Below are 13,288 nucleotides of genomic sequence, written 5' to 3'. Positions count from 1 at the left end.
ACATTTGACTAACACTAACACAATGTTTTGTTCATCACAATGTTCTAAGGTTTTGCGACTCCTGACAGTTTTTTTGTATTTATTTGGCCTAAATTGGCACACATCTAAAAAAGTTTCCTTGCATGTCTGATTAAAAAATAGACTACATATTTAGTTTATTTTGTCATTCATAAGCATATGTACTGGAACAACCTAAAAGTAATTGAAATAAATCAATTTACAATACTTTAAAATGATGATACATGTTGGATTACATTACATACTGCATTTAAAAAATAATAATAATTAAGCAACTGTATCAGAATACATTTCATCCCAAACAACGAACGGACGCCATGTGACTAAACGAGTCGAAGTCAGCCGACCAGGAATGTAAGCATCTACTCGTGGTACTCCATTTAGTCGCTCGGTTGCCATGCCATGCCTCAAAAGATTACGTAAACGGCCATGTTACATAACCGCGCCGCAGCGTACTCACTTACTGCACCACTCGCGTCTGGCTGCATTTTTTCTCTCTCTCCCGTCAACCACCACTACGGAAATGGCCCCAGTCAATAATGCAGGTAAGACGCTTCTATTATGTAGATCATCTCATCACAACATCGTCTTAATTCCAGGGTTCAATAAATGTCGTGACTGTAAAGATGACTTGCTGTACTTTCCCATCACTGGCCCGATGTGGAAAATTGCATGTATCATGTTTCAGACGCACTTTGCTTTTCATGATTCTACTTGCCAGAATGCTCTTCATAAGGAATACAAATTAAATATAGCTCATAAGCAGGATTCTATTTCTTCTCATTATTATACTTAACTGTTAATATTTCCTCATTAAATATTTTTGTCCCAGTGTCAACATGTACAGGCTGTACAATTTGAACACATTAATCATAAAACTAAATGAACAGGCAAAGCTGTGGAAACTATTACAAAATTAGCAGTATATCCCTTCTTTTTTTTTAAGGCATTTAAAAGGGGAGTAAATTGTAAACAGACCTTGTGGAGACCCTGTTTCAACTATACACCGGCCTTATATGGCCAATGTTTGATTATTGCCCCACTTTAGAGCATGAGTAACACTAATTGTGCTGTTTAATAACTACGTGAATGCTTTGTGTCTAATTTCCCTATTTTTGTTTGTTATTTGTGTTTGTTTTGGTAACTCCACGCACACACAAAAAAAACTTGGGTCAAAAATAACTCAAAAATGAATTAATAGGGGACTGATCCCATTTTTGGGGTTATTAAAAAATGGGGCAAAATTAATTAACCAAAAAAACAAAAAACAATAAGATGTGTTGTTTTTAATGGGGGGAGGGGGGCATTAAACAACTCAATTTCTAGGGTTATTTTGTACAAAAACAACCACATTTGGGGGGGGGGGGGGTTATTAAAAAAAATAAAAATAAAATAAGTGTTATGTTATTAATTTCACTCATTTTGAGTGAAACTCAAAAAGTTGGTTGAGTCCTTTTTTGACCTGTATTGATTGATTGTTGTTGTTGACAACTGTTTTTAGAGTGCAAGCATGTTGTATGTACAAAGGAGCTTTATATTCCACTGTTTAGAAGTGCAAGTTATAGTGAACTCCAATTTGACACTATTGTTATGCAAACGTTTACAGATTTGAAAAACCACTTGCACGCAAAGAGTCTTGAGATGAATTCACATCAGATGTCTTCTTTTTCAAAATCTCTCTGCTTCGGCAGCACATGTGTATACCTGATGTGAGGAATTGCTCCACTCTCCCCTAAATATTCAATAAATTCTTCTTATGTAACAATCCCGATTTTTTTTCCCTACAGTTGCTATTGCGCAAGCCATTATTCAATGTATGAACGTTTGCTACCACAAAACCCAGTTCCATTTATTCATGAACCGACATGACCAGAAAAGAGCTTTTTCCTGGTTATCAGTTATTGAAGTGTCAGTTTGACTCCTCCCATTATGCTAATTTAACACTCCACGAGTTTTTAATGTTACTGATGATGTTATTTATGTGTGCAGAAGATGCCAACAATGAGGTGAAAGGAGGTCCCACCACAGGACTGAAAGGTTTGGAGAGCATCGCTCCTCTGGTCCGCTCTGTCGAGGAGAACCCTGATCCAATCCCTGCTGAGGTAAAGGGGACCATTCCCCATTGGATCAATGGCAGCCTGCTCCGAAACGGCCCGGGGAAGTTTGAGTTTGGAGACACTCAGTGAGTTCAATCAGCTGTTTTAAGATGGACTTAGATTGCAGTTCCAAGTGCCCAATTCTGATTTGTGCCATTTGAGAGCAAATAAATCAAATGATGTTACTCGAACCCTCCAAATGTAAGGCCAGCATTAGATTATATTCCATTTTAAGGGCCCGCACCTTTCAAGTCATTTTTCCTCTGCGACAGCTACAACCACTGGTTTGACGGGATGGCCATGCTGCACAAGTTCAACATCGAGAAAGGTCAGGTGACGTACATCAGCCGCTTCCTGCGCAGCGACGCCTACAAGAAGAACAGCGAGCGGGACCGCATCATGGTGTCAGAATTCGGTACGGTCACAATGCCCGACCCTTGTAAAAACATCTTCCAGAGATTCTTCTCACGCTTTGAGATGATAAGTGAGTATTAGCATGTCTATTTTATTCTTTAATATTATTTCGTTTCTCAGTGTATTAACCTTCGGAAACACTCTCAACACGTTTGCCGTTCCAGAGCCCACAGACAATGGCAATGTCAACTTTATCAAATACAAGGGAGACTACTACGTCAGCACGGAGACCAACTTGATACACAAAGTGAACCCCGAGAACCTTGAAACGCTTGAACAGGTACGCTGCCTATGAACTCATTCACTGCCATTGACGGCTATAGACGTCAAAAATCCATTTGAACTATTTCTATTAGTTTCACTTTTGTTAACAAGAGTATGAAAACCTAGAATTTTTTTTATTGTACATTTAGAACAGATATAAAATGTGATTAGTCATGAGTTAACTTTTGAAGTCATGCGAGTAATTTTAAAAATTTAAATTTAATCGTCTCAAATTTTTTAATAATATTTTATTTTTTGTTAAATTACTTAATTATTTAAACTCAATATCAATCACCAATTTTATATCTGTTCTAAATGTACAATACAATTTTTTTTCTAGGTTTTCAAAAAAAAGTGAAACTAATAGAAATAGTTCAAATGAATTTTTGACGTCTATTGCCGTCAATGGCAGTGAATGAGTTAGGTAAGAACCATTAGAAGTATATCAGTCAGTATATCGTAGGCATGCACGACGGGCTGGCGGAACTGCGAGTGGGTGTGGTCACAGCCCACTGCCAAATTGTTATGTAGCTAATATTGTATGTAAATAGAGCCTAAAGTGTTATCGTAACACAAGGTGGTAAAAATAAGCGCAAAACTCTCTCAACTGTGGATCATAAAAGCTGCCATGCTTTGTAGGTAGACTGGACCACGTTTGTTGCCGTTAACGGAGCCACCGCCCACCCACACTACGACCCAGACGGTACCTGCTTCAATATGGGCAATTCTTACGGAGGCAAAGGTAAGTCTGTATTTAGTTTGCCGGAGTCATTGAATCTGTCAAAGCCAAAAGTATCGGCATCTCCTGAATTTTCCAGGAACCACCTACAACATCATCCGTGTCCCTCCTGAGAAGTTGAACGCCGAAGACACATTGCAAGGCGCTAAAATCCTCTGTTCCATCGCGCCTTCTCACAAGTCCCACCCCTCCTACTTCCACAGCTTCGGTAAGTCAGCGTATTGCCGGTACCGGTCGGGGTTTTCATCTCAACGGCTTTCTTCCCGCCAGCCATGTCGGAGAACTACGTGGTGTTCATTGAGCAGCCGATTAAAATCGACCTGTTGAAGATCGTCACATGTAAGATGAGGGGCAAAGCGTTCTGCGATGCCGTTTACTGGGACCCGAAACTGGAAACCGTCCTGCATCTTATCAACAAACATACAGGCGAGGTTAGAGGTCACAAACAAGCTTGAGGGATTGGATTGGCTTGGCTTGGATTGAAATCGAATGCGTTCGCTTTCCTCAGGCCAGCCCGGTGAAGTACTACGCCAAAGCTTTCTCCAACTTCCATCAGATCAACGCCTTTGAAGAGGACGGGTTCTTGATATTGGACCTGTGTTCCTCGGATGACGGCCTAGCCCTGGATATCTACTCCCTTCAAAATTTACGCAAGTCGGGAGAAGCACTCGATGAGGTCAGATCGGCGTTACGGAAACATTTGTTCATTGGCCCTCACGTTAATGCTTTCCACATTTCCAGAATTCTTCATCTGATTTGAAACAATTATGTATAAAAATGACTTAACCACTGTACAACATTGATTTTTTTGTAAGAACGCACATTGTTTCCATTCAGGTGTACAACAGCATGAGTCGAGTTTTTCCTCGCCGCTTTGTTTTACCCATTCACGTGACCGATGACACGCCCACTGACCAAAACCTCAACACTCGTTCCTGCAGCACAGCCACATGTGTCAAAAAGGACAACACTAGGGTAAGTTTGGATTCCTTTAAGGCAAGTGTCAGCAATCTTTCCTGTCAAAAGAGACATTTTGTCTGGAGCCACAAAACCTTTGAACATTGTGATGAACAAAACAGTGTGTTAGTGTTCGTCGAATGTACTGCGAGCCCAAGAGCTAATTAGTGCTGTAAAAGATAAAGATATGCAGCATTTAAAACAGAGCGATTCATTTTCTTCTACCTTTTGTCATCTGTTTTGGAAATTTTTTTTAAATTTGTAATTTATCAGACTTTGTTTTTCATATACATTTCTAGACTTTTTTACCTTTCTGTCAAATTTCTGACATTTGTGGCAATTTTATGGACGGACATATGGTAATTTTCTGCCTCTCCTGTTCCTTTATTTTTTATTTTTTACATTTTATGGCTATTTTTTTACTTTGTTTTATTCCTTTATATATATATCTTTAAAAAAAAATTGTGTCAATTTTAGGGATATTTTGTGGTAATTTGGGGGATTTCTTCTTTTCTTTTTTTTCTGACTTTGGCAATTTTGTGTACATTTTAATATGGTAATTTTCGGCCTTTGTTTGTTTTTGGACATTTTATGGTTACTTTTTGAACGTTTTATTTTCTGCCTTTAAAAAAAAAAAAAGAAGAAGACTTTTTTGTTCAATTTTGTGAGAAATATATTGTAATTTTCTGGTTTTCTTCTTTTTTTTGGACATTTTATGATATTTTAATTTTTTCTACTAATTCTTTAGAGATCCACGGGAAACCACAGGAGAGTACTAAATAGCCACATGAGGCTCTAGAGCCGCAGGTTGCCTTATTTAAGAAATTTTATTTCTCTCCCGGAAGTTCTTTTAAATATACGTTTCCCTCTAAAGGTATTAGATCAATTCAAGACCAAACAAAAAAACGCAATATTTTTTACAGTTCAGCCCTAAAACGTAGCTGACGCCATCCAACTCGCACTGAATGTGTGCGGACCCCACAACAATGACAAGCTGATCCGCTCTTTGTCATCAGGTGTTCTGCCAACACGAGGATCTCCATGGCGATGACCTTTGCCACTTCGGCGGTTTGGAGTTCCCCCTCATCAACTACGAGCGATGCAACGCGAGGCCTTATCGCTATTTCTACGGCTGCGGCTTCAGACACATGTTCGGAGACTCGCTTCTCAAGATGGACCTCAACGACAAGTCACTTAAGGTGCGGAGACTTTCCAATCCTGCAGTTATGTAAAATATTCACCTTTTTTTTTTCATGTTCCTCTGCTTTTTTTTCATCCATTCCCACGTGAGCTCAGGTGTGGTACCAGAAGGGTCTCTTCCCGTCGGAGCCGGTGTTTGTGGCCTCACCGGACGGCGTGGAGGAGGACGATGGCGTCATCCTCTCTGTGATTCTTTCCCCTTCGCAGGTAAGATGATTCAAGGAGGAACGTTCTCGTGTAAAGGAAATGACAAAAAGCAATGATTAGAAATTTTTTATTTTATTTTTTGCAATTTTTTGGATTTTTAAGTGTTTTATTTATTTATTTTATTATTATGTATTTATTATTATTTAGGGAGTCCTTAGCTATGACGGTAGTGCCGCTAGAATGTATGCAATGAATTTAAGAGTACATTATGATGAATGATATACAAATGAAACGTTCCCAAATGAATGGAATGAAAGGAAATGATACAGTATCTTACTGGAATGGTGTCATTTGTTTTGTTTATTTCTCCAACGTCAGGATAAAGGTACATTCCTCCTGGTTTTGAATGCCAAGACGTTTGAGGAGTTGGGAAGAGCCAATGTGCCTGTCAACATGCCCTACGGCTTTCACGGTGTCTTCAGCGCATCTGCTTGAATGAATATGTTGTATGAGTATCTTCCTCACGAATGATATTAATAATAATATTAAACCATAAGCACTAAGTAAGTATGATGACTGATCATTTTTATATGATGGTATACCAAACTGATTTGTTGCATAATGCCTTACAAAAAGCCACGCTGCTCTGTTATATTTATCTTATATATCTTATATTTTTACAATTCTATAATTTTCCAGTATTTTTTATTAGTTACACAACTTTTGTATGATCGCTTAACTGCTACATATCACCCAACAAAAGCCTTCTTGCCACAAATGTGTGTTTAATCAATATCATTTTTTATACTCTGTGTGCCTTTAAAAAAAATAAAATTCGGATCCCATCTAATCCTGAATGATTGTCTTTATTTATACGCATGGACAAATTATATGCAGAGAAACTAACCAATTATTTATTATTAATTATTTTACTAATGCATATTTGATTTAAAATACTTTATTGTGATTATAAAACAATACCTTATTTATAATTAATTAAATTCTAATTATATACCTGATTATTAAATCAAATTTATTTGATATATTTTAATAGTTAATTATTTTATAATTGATTGTTTACAATAAAAACATTAGTCAAAAATAAATAAAGTCAATAAAAATAATTACTAGGTGAATTTTAGGACAAATTATTGTGATAAGTACCTGAAATAGCAAACAAGTTAGAAGAAAATTCGATATAATGCATCAGCTCAATGCAAAAAATCATAAGATCCAAAATACATATTCTAACTTCTATTTAAACTTGTTTTGACACTTTCACATTTACAGCAAACTAAGGAACTTGACGGCAGAAAACAACAGCAGTAGGAAGCAGGTGAAGCGTTCATGTGCACTCAACTCCCCCTTTTGGCCAAAGCCTTTATTGCATTTGAACTACGATCCAGGATTTGTAATGGCCTTTTCTACTCGAAAACCCTCAAGCTGATATATTCAATGACAAAACCAGATAAAACACAGAACGTGTAATCTGAACATAAGCCACAAATCATATATCCAATTTCAACATTTCTGCACATTGGAACGCATGAGAAAACAAGAGGGACACATGGAGGTCAATCGACAACCACTGATTGGAAGTTATTATGACTATTAAATCAAGTCAGGCATCAATTTCATCTTCCTTCCAAAAAGTTTTGCTTAACCTCAGGCAACCTTTGCCTGAATTATTTTAAGGAGACAAGAAGGAAAGGAATGTTGTTGGACTGCAGAGTCTTCAATTCAGCTTTATTTAAAGCTCACTTATATTCAATGTTGCGTAAGTGAAGTAGAAATGAATCCAAGAAAAACACAAGCTTGCTCAACTAAACATGCAGAACAGCTGAAATGGTTCCAAAAACAGACCACAAAGCCTCTCTCTCCTCTTATAGAAGCGCAAAGTTCATCTTCGCAGTACTTGATAATATTTATGCCAAATGTCAAATTTATCAACTTAAGTGGTGTACAAATGGATACGAATAAAGGAGCACTAAAGGTCACATTGTATTAGAAAAAAAGCTAAAGCTAGCATATTAGCATAACTGCAATACATTTGTAACTTACTGTTGTGCTAAAAATTGTGTTTCTTGTTTACTTTAAGCATTCGAAGATGACTAGCTAGCTAAAGCTAAAGCTAACATTATAACATAACTGCAAGTCATTTTTCACTTACTGTTACCAAATGCATTAAAAATACTAATCTACAAAAAAAAAAAGAAAAAGTGTGGTTTCTTGTTTACCGTAAACATTCAAATACGACTCAGGCAACTATCCTATTGGGGTAAAGACATTGGTATGGTTAATTAGCGATAGCATTTCGATATAGGTACAGTACAAAGATTGAAATTGAATCAAGGTAAATGGACTCTTCTTTTATGTTGAATTGTGTTTTTATTTGTTGTCAGACAACATTTTTTTAAAGCCAATTATTTCAATAATGACATACAGTACTGCATTCCAAAAGACTACAGTATATACTATTGTCCAGTACAATATTTTCTCCACCATGAGTGGGAATTCCACACATGACCAATAGAGGGCAGCATGTGAACCCACACTTGCCCTCTATCCATGATGTGTGAGGAAATTGTGGGAGGAAAGTTCCAATGCAGGTGGGAATAAGAAGTATTTGCTGCATATTGCATGTGGGATTGTAATGCAGTCAGTGGGAATTGCATTCAAAACAGAACTGGGAAGTGGTTCTTATGGTTTCATTTACATTTAGTCTTGTATTCAAAACAAAAAGGAAGCAGTTGCTAGGGTGGGGGATCATTCAAACCTGTGACTCTTTAATAACTGGACAATCTGTTACCCCCACCCGACCACTTGGGGGTGGGGGACACCAGAGAAGCATGGAACTGGTTAATTGCTTCTTAACAACTAAAAGCTGCCGGTGGAATTTTTTAGTTCGAGCGGTGTCACATTGGATTAATTTCAACAAATATCCCAGCAGGGGTGCAATGAGACTTTTTGGGCCCCATGAAAACATAATATATCACGCTCCATTAAACAATTACTATCGTATTCTGGTGTGAGAGATCCTCTCAGCTACGGGACAACATTCTCATCCGAGATGGAATTTTGCTACTTATTATGGAGTACGGCAATTAAAGCATACATTGGATTAGGTACTTTATTGTTTTCGGTATTTTTTTAAATCCCATCTGAATAATGTATTTAATAGAGGGTCATTTTCATTGTATCTATTGATACAATACTTCTGTTATATTAAAACAAGAAACAGTTGATTCTTACAAACTGGAGCATGAATTCATTGAGTATATTATAATTAAGATTAAGCAGAGATTTGAATGACCTCAGCTCCGTTTCATTTTGAGGTCGTGTGTGTGTGGCCAGACAACAGATGTGCACTTCCAAAGACGAGGGGGGAAAGTAAAGCAAGAGCAGACAAACATTGCAAATCCAACAGTCATTAGGGTTGTGGCCATGTCAATATTTTTTGTTTATCGAGGAGTAGAGTGGATACACTGTTGAAAGACACTCGTGGGTGGAACTATAAAGGAAGCGAAATAATATTTGAAGCACTGAAAACAACTTCGCTGCCGTCCTCATTAGAAACACTCCAAAAAGTAAATGCAGTATAATTAAATAGGTGTAATTAGTTGGACTTACTTTTTACAATGTTAATGCAAACCTCATGAAAATGTTTTTTTTTGGGGCCACTTGAAAGCGCAAAATAGGACAAGTCAAGTATCTGTACGCAGTATTGACAAGTGCTGAAATGTAAGTACTCGTACTCAGCTTGAAAAAAAAAAAAGTTGTATCGGCGGATGCCTATAAAGTATAAGACTATTATATTTGCAAGTGACATAATCCAAACCATAATAGTCAGAAAGACTTAATTGTGACTGTTAACATGATTATTCTTAACATTATGATACATACACGATAGAACAATGCAGTATAATTCAACAACAATCGTTCATTATATTTTCTAAATTTGATATGAATTAAAAATAAACTGTGGAATGTTTGAAATGTATTTATCTGGATTCAAATGAGATTTTCATGTGTTGTGACGTCTCACCAGTCAAGTTGAACTGCAAGTAGATTTTTGCACCATTTTGTGAAATATAAAATGACACAAGCCGAAGAAGTCTCCTCCAAAATAATCAATAGGAAGTTATAATTGAGCCGTATGAATTCTGCCTAGCAACAAGCTGCCAGGCAAAGAATGTGACTGCATAAAATAATACAGGTAATATTAGAATATTAATGTAAACAATTGGATCTCAATATTTAAATTAGATCTTACACTAAATTACAAAAAAAAAAGAATAACTAATTCTGCTTGTCGCAAAGTGTGTTTCAAATAAATTACTGTTCAATAAATTGAGCCGACACGTTTTGCGCTTACATTCTCTTGTGATAATGCTGCACATGTGAAGAATCTCATCTCCTTTTTGCACTCAGTTTGTTTTTACTTCCTCCATGACTACAGTGCATGTGTGTGAACGCGCGCCCCTCTGACCTCCGAGTACTGTAAACTGTGAGCCAGTCAGTCGCAAGGTGTAGTGAATATGGAGACAGAAAACCATTCAGTCTGAGTGGGAACTGAACCCACACTGTAGCCAGGCGAATGTACCGCTACACCAGCAAGTGACCCAGTCGGATTCCCGTTAACCCATAAAACATGTCTGACATATTAATCAGGTCTGCATGCGGGGGGGGGGGGGGGGGGGCGTTGGGTCGCGCGGCTATTGCTCTCATTGGGCCGTGTTACGCTACCCGCCGGCCAATAAGAGAAGATTGGCTTCTCTCCTTCTCCTAGCAACAACGCTCCTTTTCTCCACAGCCGAGCGGTGGGCAAAGCGACACCCCTAATTTGATATGATGAATAATTGCAACTTAATAGCTTTGCGGCAGAAGGCGGGAAGCGGCAGTTTAGACGTTTTAGCGCGGCGAGATGATAGCAATTCAGTCGCGCCAGCTCCCTCCTCGCACTCCTCCTTCAGGCAGATTCAAAACCGTCTTAAAGGAACAGCGCCGCATATTTAAGGTCTTTTTTTTCTCCCTCCTTCTCCTCCTTGTCCAGAGGCATTGTGGGTGATCATCTGTACTTGTTGACCTCACAGTGCTTGAATGGTGGGGCCTCTCAGGAGGGAGAAGGAGTACCTTGGCATGGACGCTGTGCTGGCCTCTAAGCCGGTTTTATTGAGCCAAGACACATAGTTTACATTAGAAAAATCTTGCAGCACACCACCAGATAAAAATATCACGGAAATATATGGACCAAAATAAGGATGATCTCATCCGAATTGACGCACAAATGTATTTTGTGTATAAAATGGGGCTGTTGAGTTGAAAACAGAGCTACAGTATTATGGATTAACAGGTTTCATTTGTACCTTTTTTTTTTGTCTGTCAGTATATATTGTTAGCATAGATAGATGAACAAAGATGCTTTTTTTTTTTTTTAATGCTGTCAAGCGATCACTCCCAGCCATTTTCACTGAAGGATTCCCCTTCGCTCCCGGCAGTTTTACTGGCTTTTGACTGATTAAGCAAGAATAATGTGTTATATTGCTATAAAAACACGGAACCTATCAACAGAAAGATTAGAGTCCCTTCTTTCATCAGAAAAAAGTGTAATTCTATCTGTTTCCATTTAGCAGCAATTAGCATTAGAATATAGCTAAGCTTGATCATTATTCACAAATCTGTATAGAACTGTGTGTACAGTAAATGAGGTTTTTTTTCAACATGGCCCTGGTTGATCTCTTTTGCTCTGCTGCCACCTGATGGCCGTTTTTGTAATAACTACCATTTTCTCGCGGTTCCAAAACGTGACATAATAATTTTGGAAGTCAATGATTGGTTCGAGACATGTCTTCATCAATGTGCGGCAAACCTGCTGACATTGATTGCCAATTTGGAACTTTTGTACCAACACAATTTAGCTACGATGGAACTTTTCGTTTACAAGTGCCGCAACTTTTTTTTAAGTCTCTCCACAGCTCCAGAGAAGACATGAAAAGAAAAGCGCTAAGATTTTTATATACAGTAAAGCCAGCAAAAACAATTACGATTTGATTTGCGAGGGGCTCTTTCAGCACCTGTTGCCACGCTACAGACGTGTACTTCACGTGGCTGTCTGACCCTTGACCCCCACCACATTCCTACCGTCGCCCCACTGGGACTCGCAGTGCACATATTACAGAGTCCCCAAGATGGCCTCAAGGACCAAGGAGTACTTCTTATTTACTGTGATTTGCAAACAAAACAGTTATAGCAGGATAATAATAATAATTTAATTAATTAATAATGAAATCAAATTACACAGGCTTTTTGTCACACTTACTCAATGCTAAGTCTAATACAGATATACTGTACTGGAGACTCTGCTACTCTCTCGGATTTTCAGTATGGCAGTAGATATTAGTCATTCTTTGCAGAGGATAAAGAATATAACCGTTATATTATCAGTTTACATGTGTTTTTCTGTGATTTGTGTTCAGATAGCCCTTGTTTAAAGGGTAACGACATTGCCCATAGAGATGCTAATTAGCACATGTGCCTATTGCATTGTTTGCTTTAAATACGCACGTAATTGTCTTTTCATGTTTATTTATAACATTGTGTTTGAACGAGAGATATTTAAAAAGAACATCCGATAATGAGGGAGAAAACTAGTCAACAGTGACTGGTGGCCATTGTTTGGTCATAAAAACAAACACCATGCCATGTTTTAATTGTTGGGCTCTTTGACCTCATACTTGCTAGACCATGCAAATTTCATTGTACCTCCCAGTGGTTCAAGGTCAATAACGGTGGCATGCAGAAATCGTATGGCAGGCTGAGGAGCAAGTAATTAACTACACATATGACCCGCCGCCCTTTTTCGGCATCCTTCATCGTGCCTCTCAATTGTCTAACAGCAGGAGCGACCCCCCCCCAAAAAAGCTCATTTACGCTGCTTTCAATGTGGCTCGACCGGGAAAAAATGCTCTCTCTCCCTTTGAAGTAGCCCCGCCTCCTGTCCAGACCATTGGACCGTTACTGTACTAGCGGCTCAGTGCGCAAGAACCGTTCAACCTTACGTGACCCTCGCTCCGCACACCCGCTCTCGCGGAATGCAGCTGATGTGACTTTTTTGTAATATTCGCCCGCACTGCGAGCGCTCATATTTGGCAGTGCGGCGTTAACACAAGCTGACACCACAGATTAGCCACAGACATAAGGAATGCTACGGCCTTTTGGTGCCACGTGGAATTTGGCCAAAAGAGCCGTTGGCTGCAAAGGCTACGGTAGAAAGACGGACAATCGATTTTGTTCTCCCAACATTGCGGCAACAATTTTGGAGCAGCACTAATCTGTTCCGGAAAGGTCTGTAAAGGCATGGTTGGGTTGTGTTAGGTGTGGAACCCGATCAAACATATTTGGGGTGCACTACAACAAACTCTGTATTTTCTTACACTTTCACATCTAGTAGGTC

General features: G+C 38.5%; 1 protein-coding gene across 2 annotated transcripts; it reads left to right on the top strand.

Moving 5' to 3' along the window:
- The first annotated feature begins 395 nt into the window (after positions 1 to 395).
- On the top strand, positions 396 to 6,685 carry LOC144036085 (carotenoid-cleaving dioxygenase, mitochondrial-like). 2 transcript variants are annotated; one of them, XM_077546386.1, is made up of 12 exons: positions 396 to 563; positions 2,008 to 2,200; positions 2,387 to 2,598; positions 2,693 to 2,808; positions 3,432 to 3,534; positions 3,611 to 3,739; positions 3,802 to 3,962; positions 4,040 to 4,207; positions 4,369 to 4,506; positions 5,505 to 5,687; positions 5,785 to 5,895; positions 6,214 to 6,685. In XM_077546386.1, exons 1-12 carry the CDS (start codon positions 416 to 418, stop codon positions 6,328 to 6,330), a joined length of 1,779 nt encoding a protein of 592 aa, XP_077402512.1. In that variant the 5' UTR covers positions 396 to 415; the 3' UTR covers positions 6,331 to 6,685. The 2 variants fall into 2 exon arrangements, with proteins under 2 accessions (XP_077402512.1, XP_077402513.1); XM_077546387.1 differs by having other exon boundaries at positions 434 to 563; positions 2,011 to 2,200.
- Positions 6,686 to 13,288: the final 6,603 nt, after the last annotated feature.

Source organism: Vanacampus margaritifer, chromosome 16 (genome assembly GCF_051991255.1).
Source record: "Vanacampus margaritifer isolate UIUO_Vmar chromosome 16, RoL_Vmar_1.0, whole genome shotgun sequence".
Lineage (NCBI taxonomy): Eukaryota > Metazoa > Chordata > Actinopteri > Syngnathiformes > Syngnathidae > Vanacampus > Vanacampus margaritifer.
The sequence above is the reverse complement of the archived record's forward strand: the minus strand, read 5'-3'. Positions and strand labels throughout refer to the sequence as shown.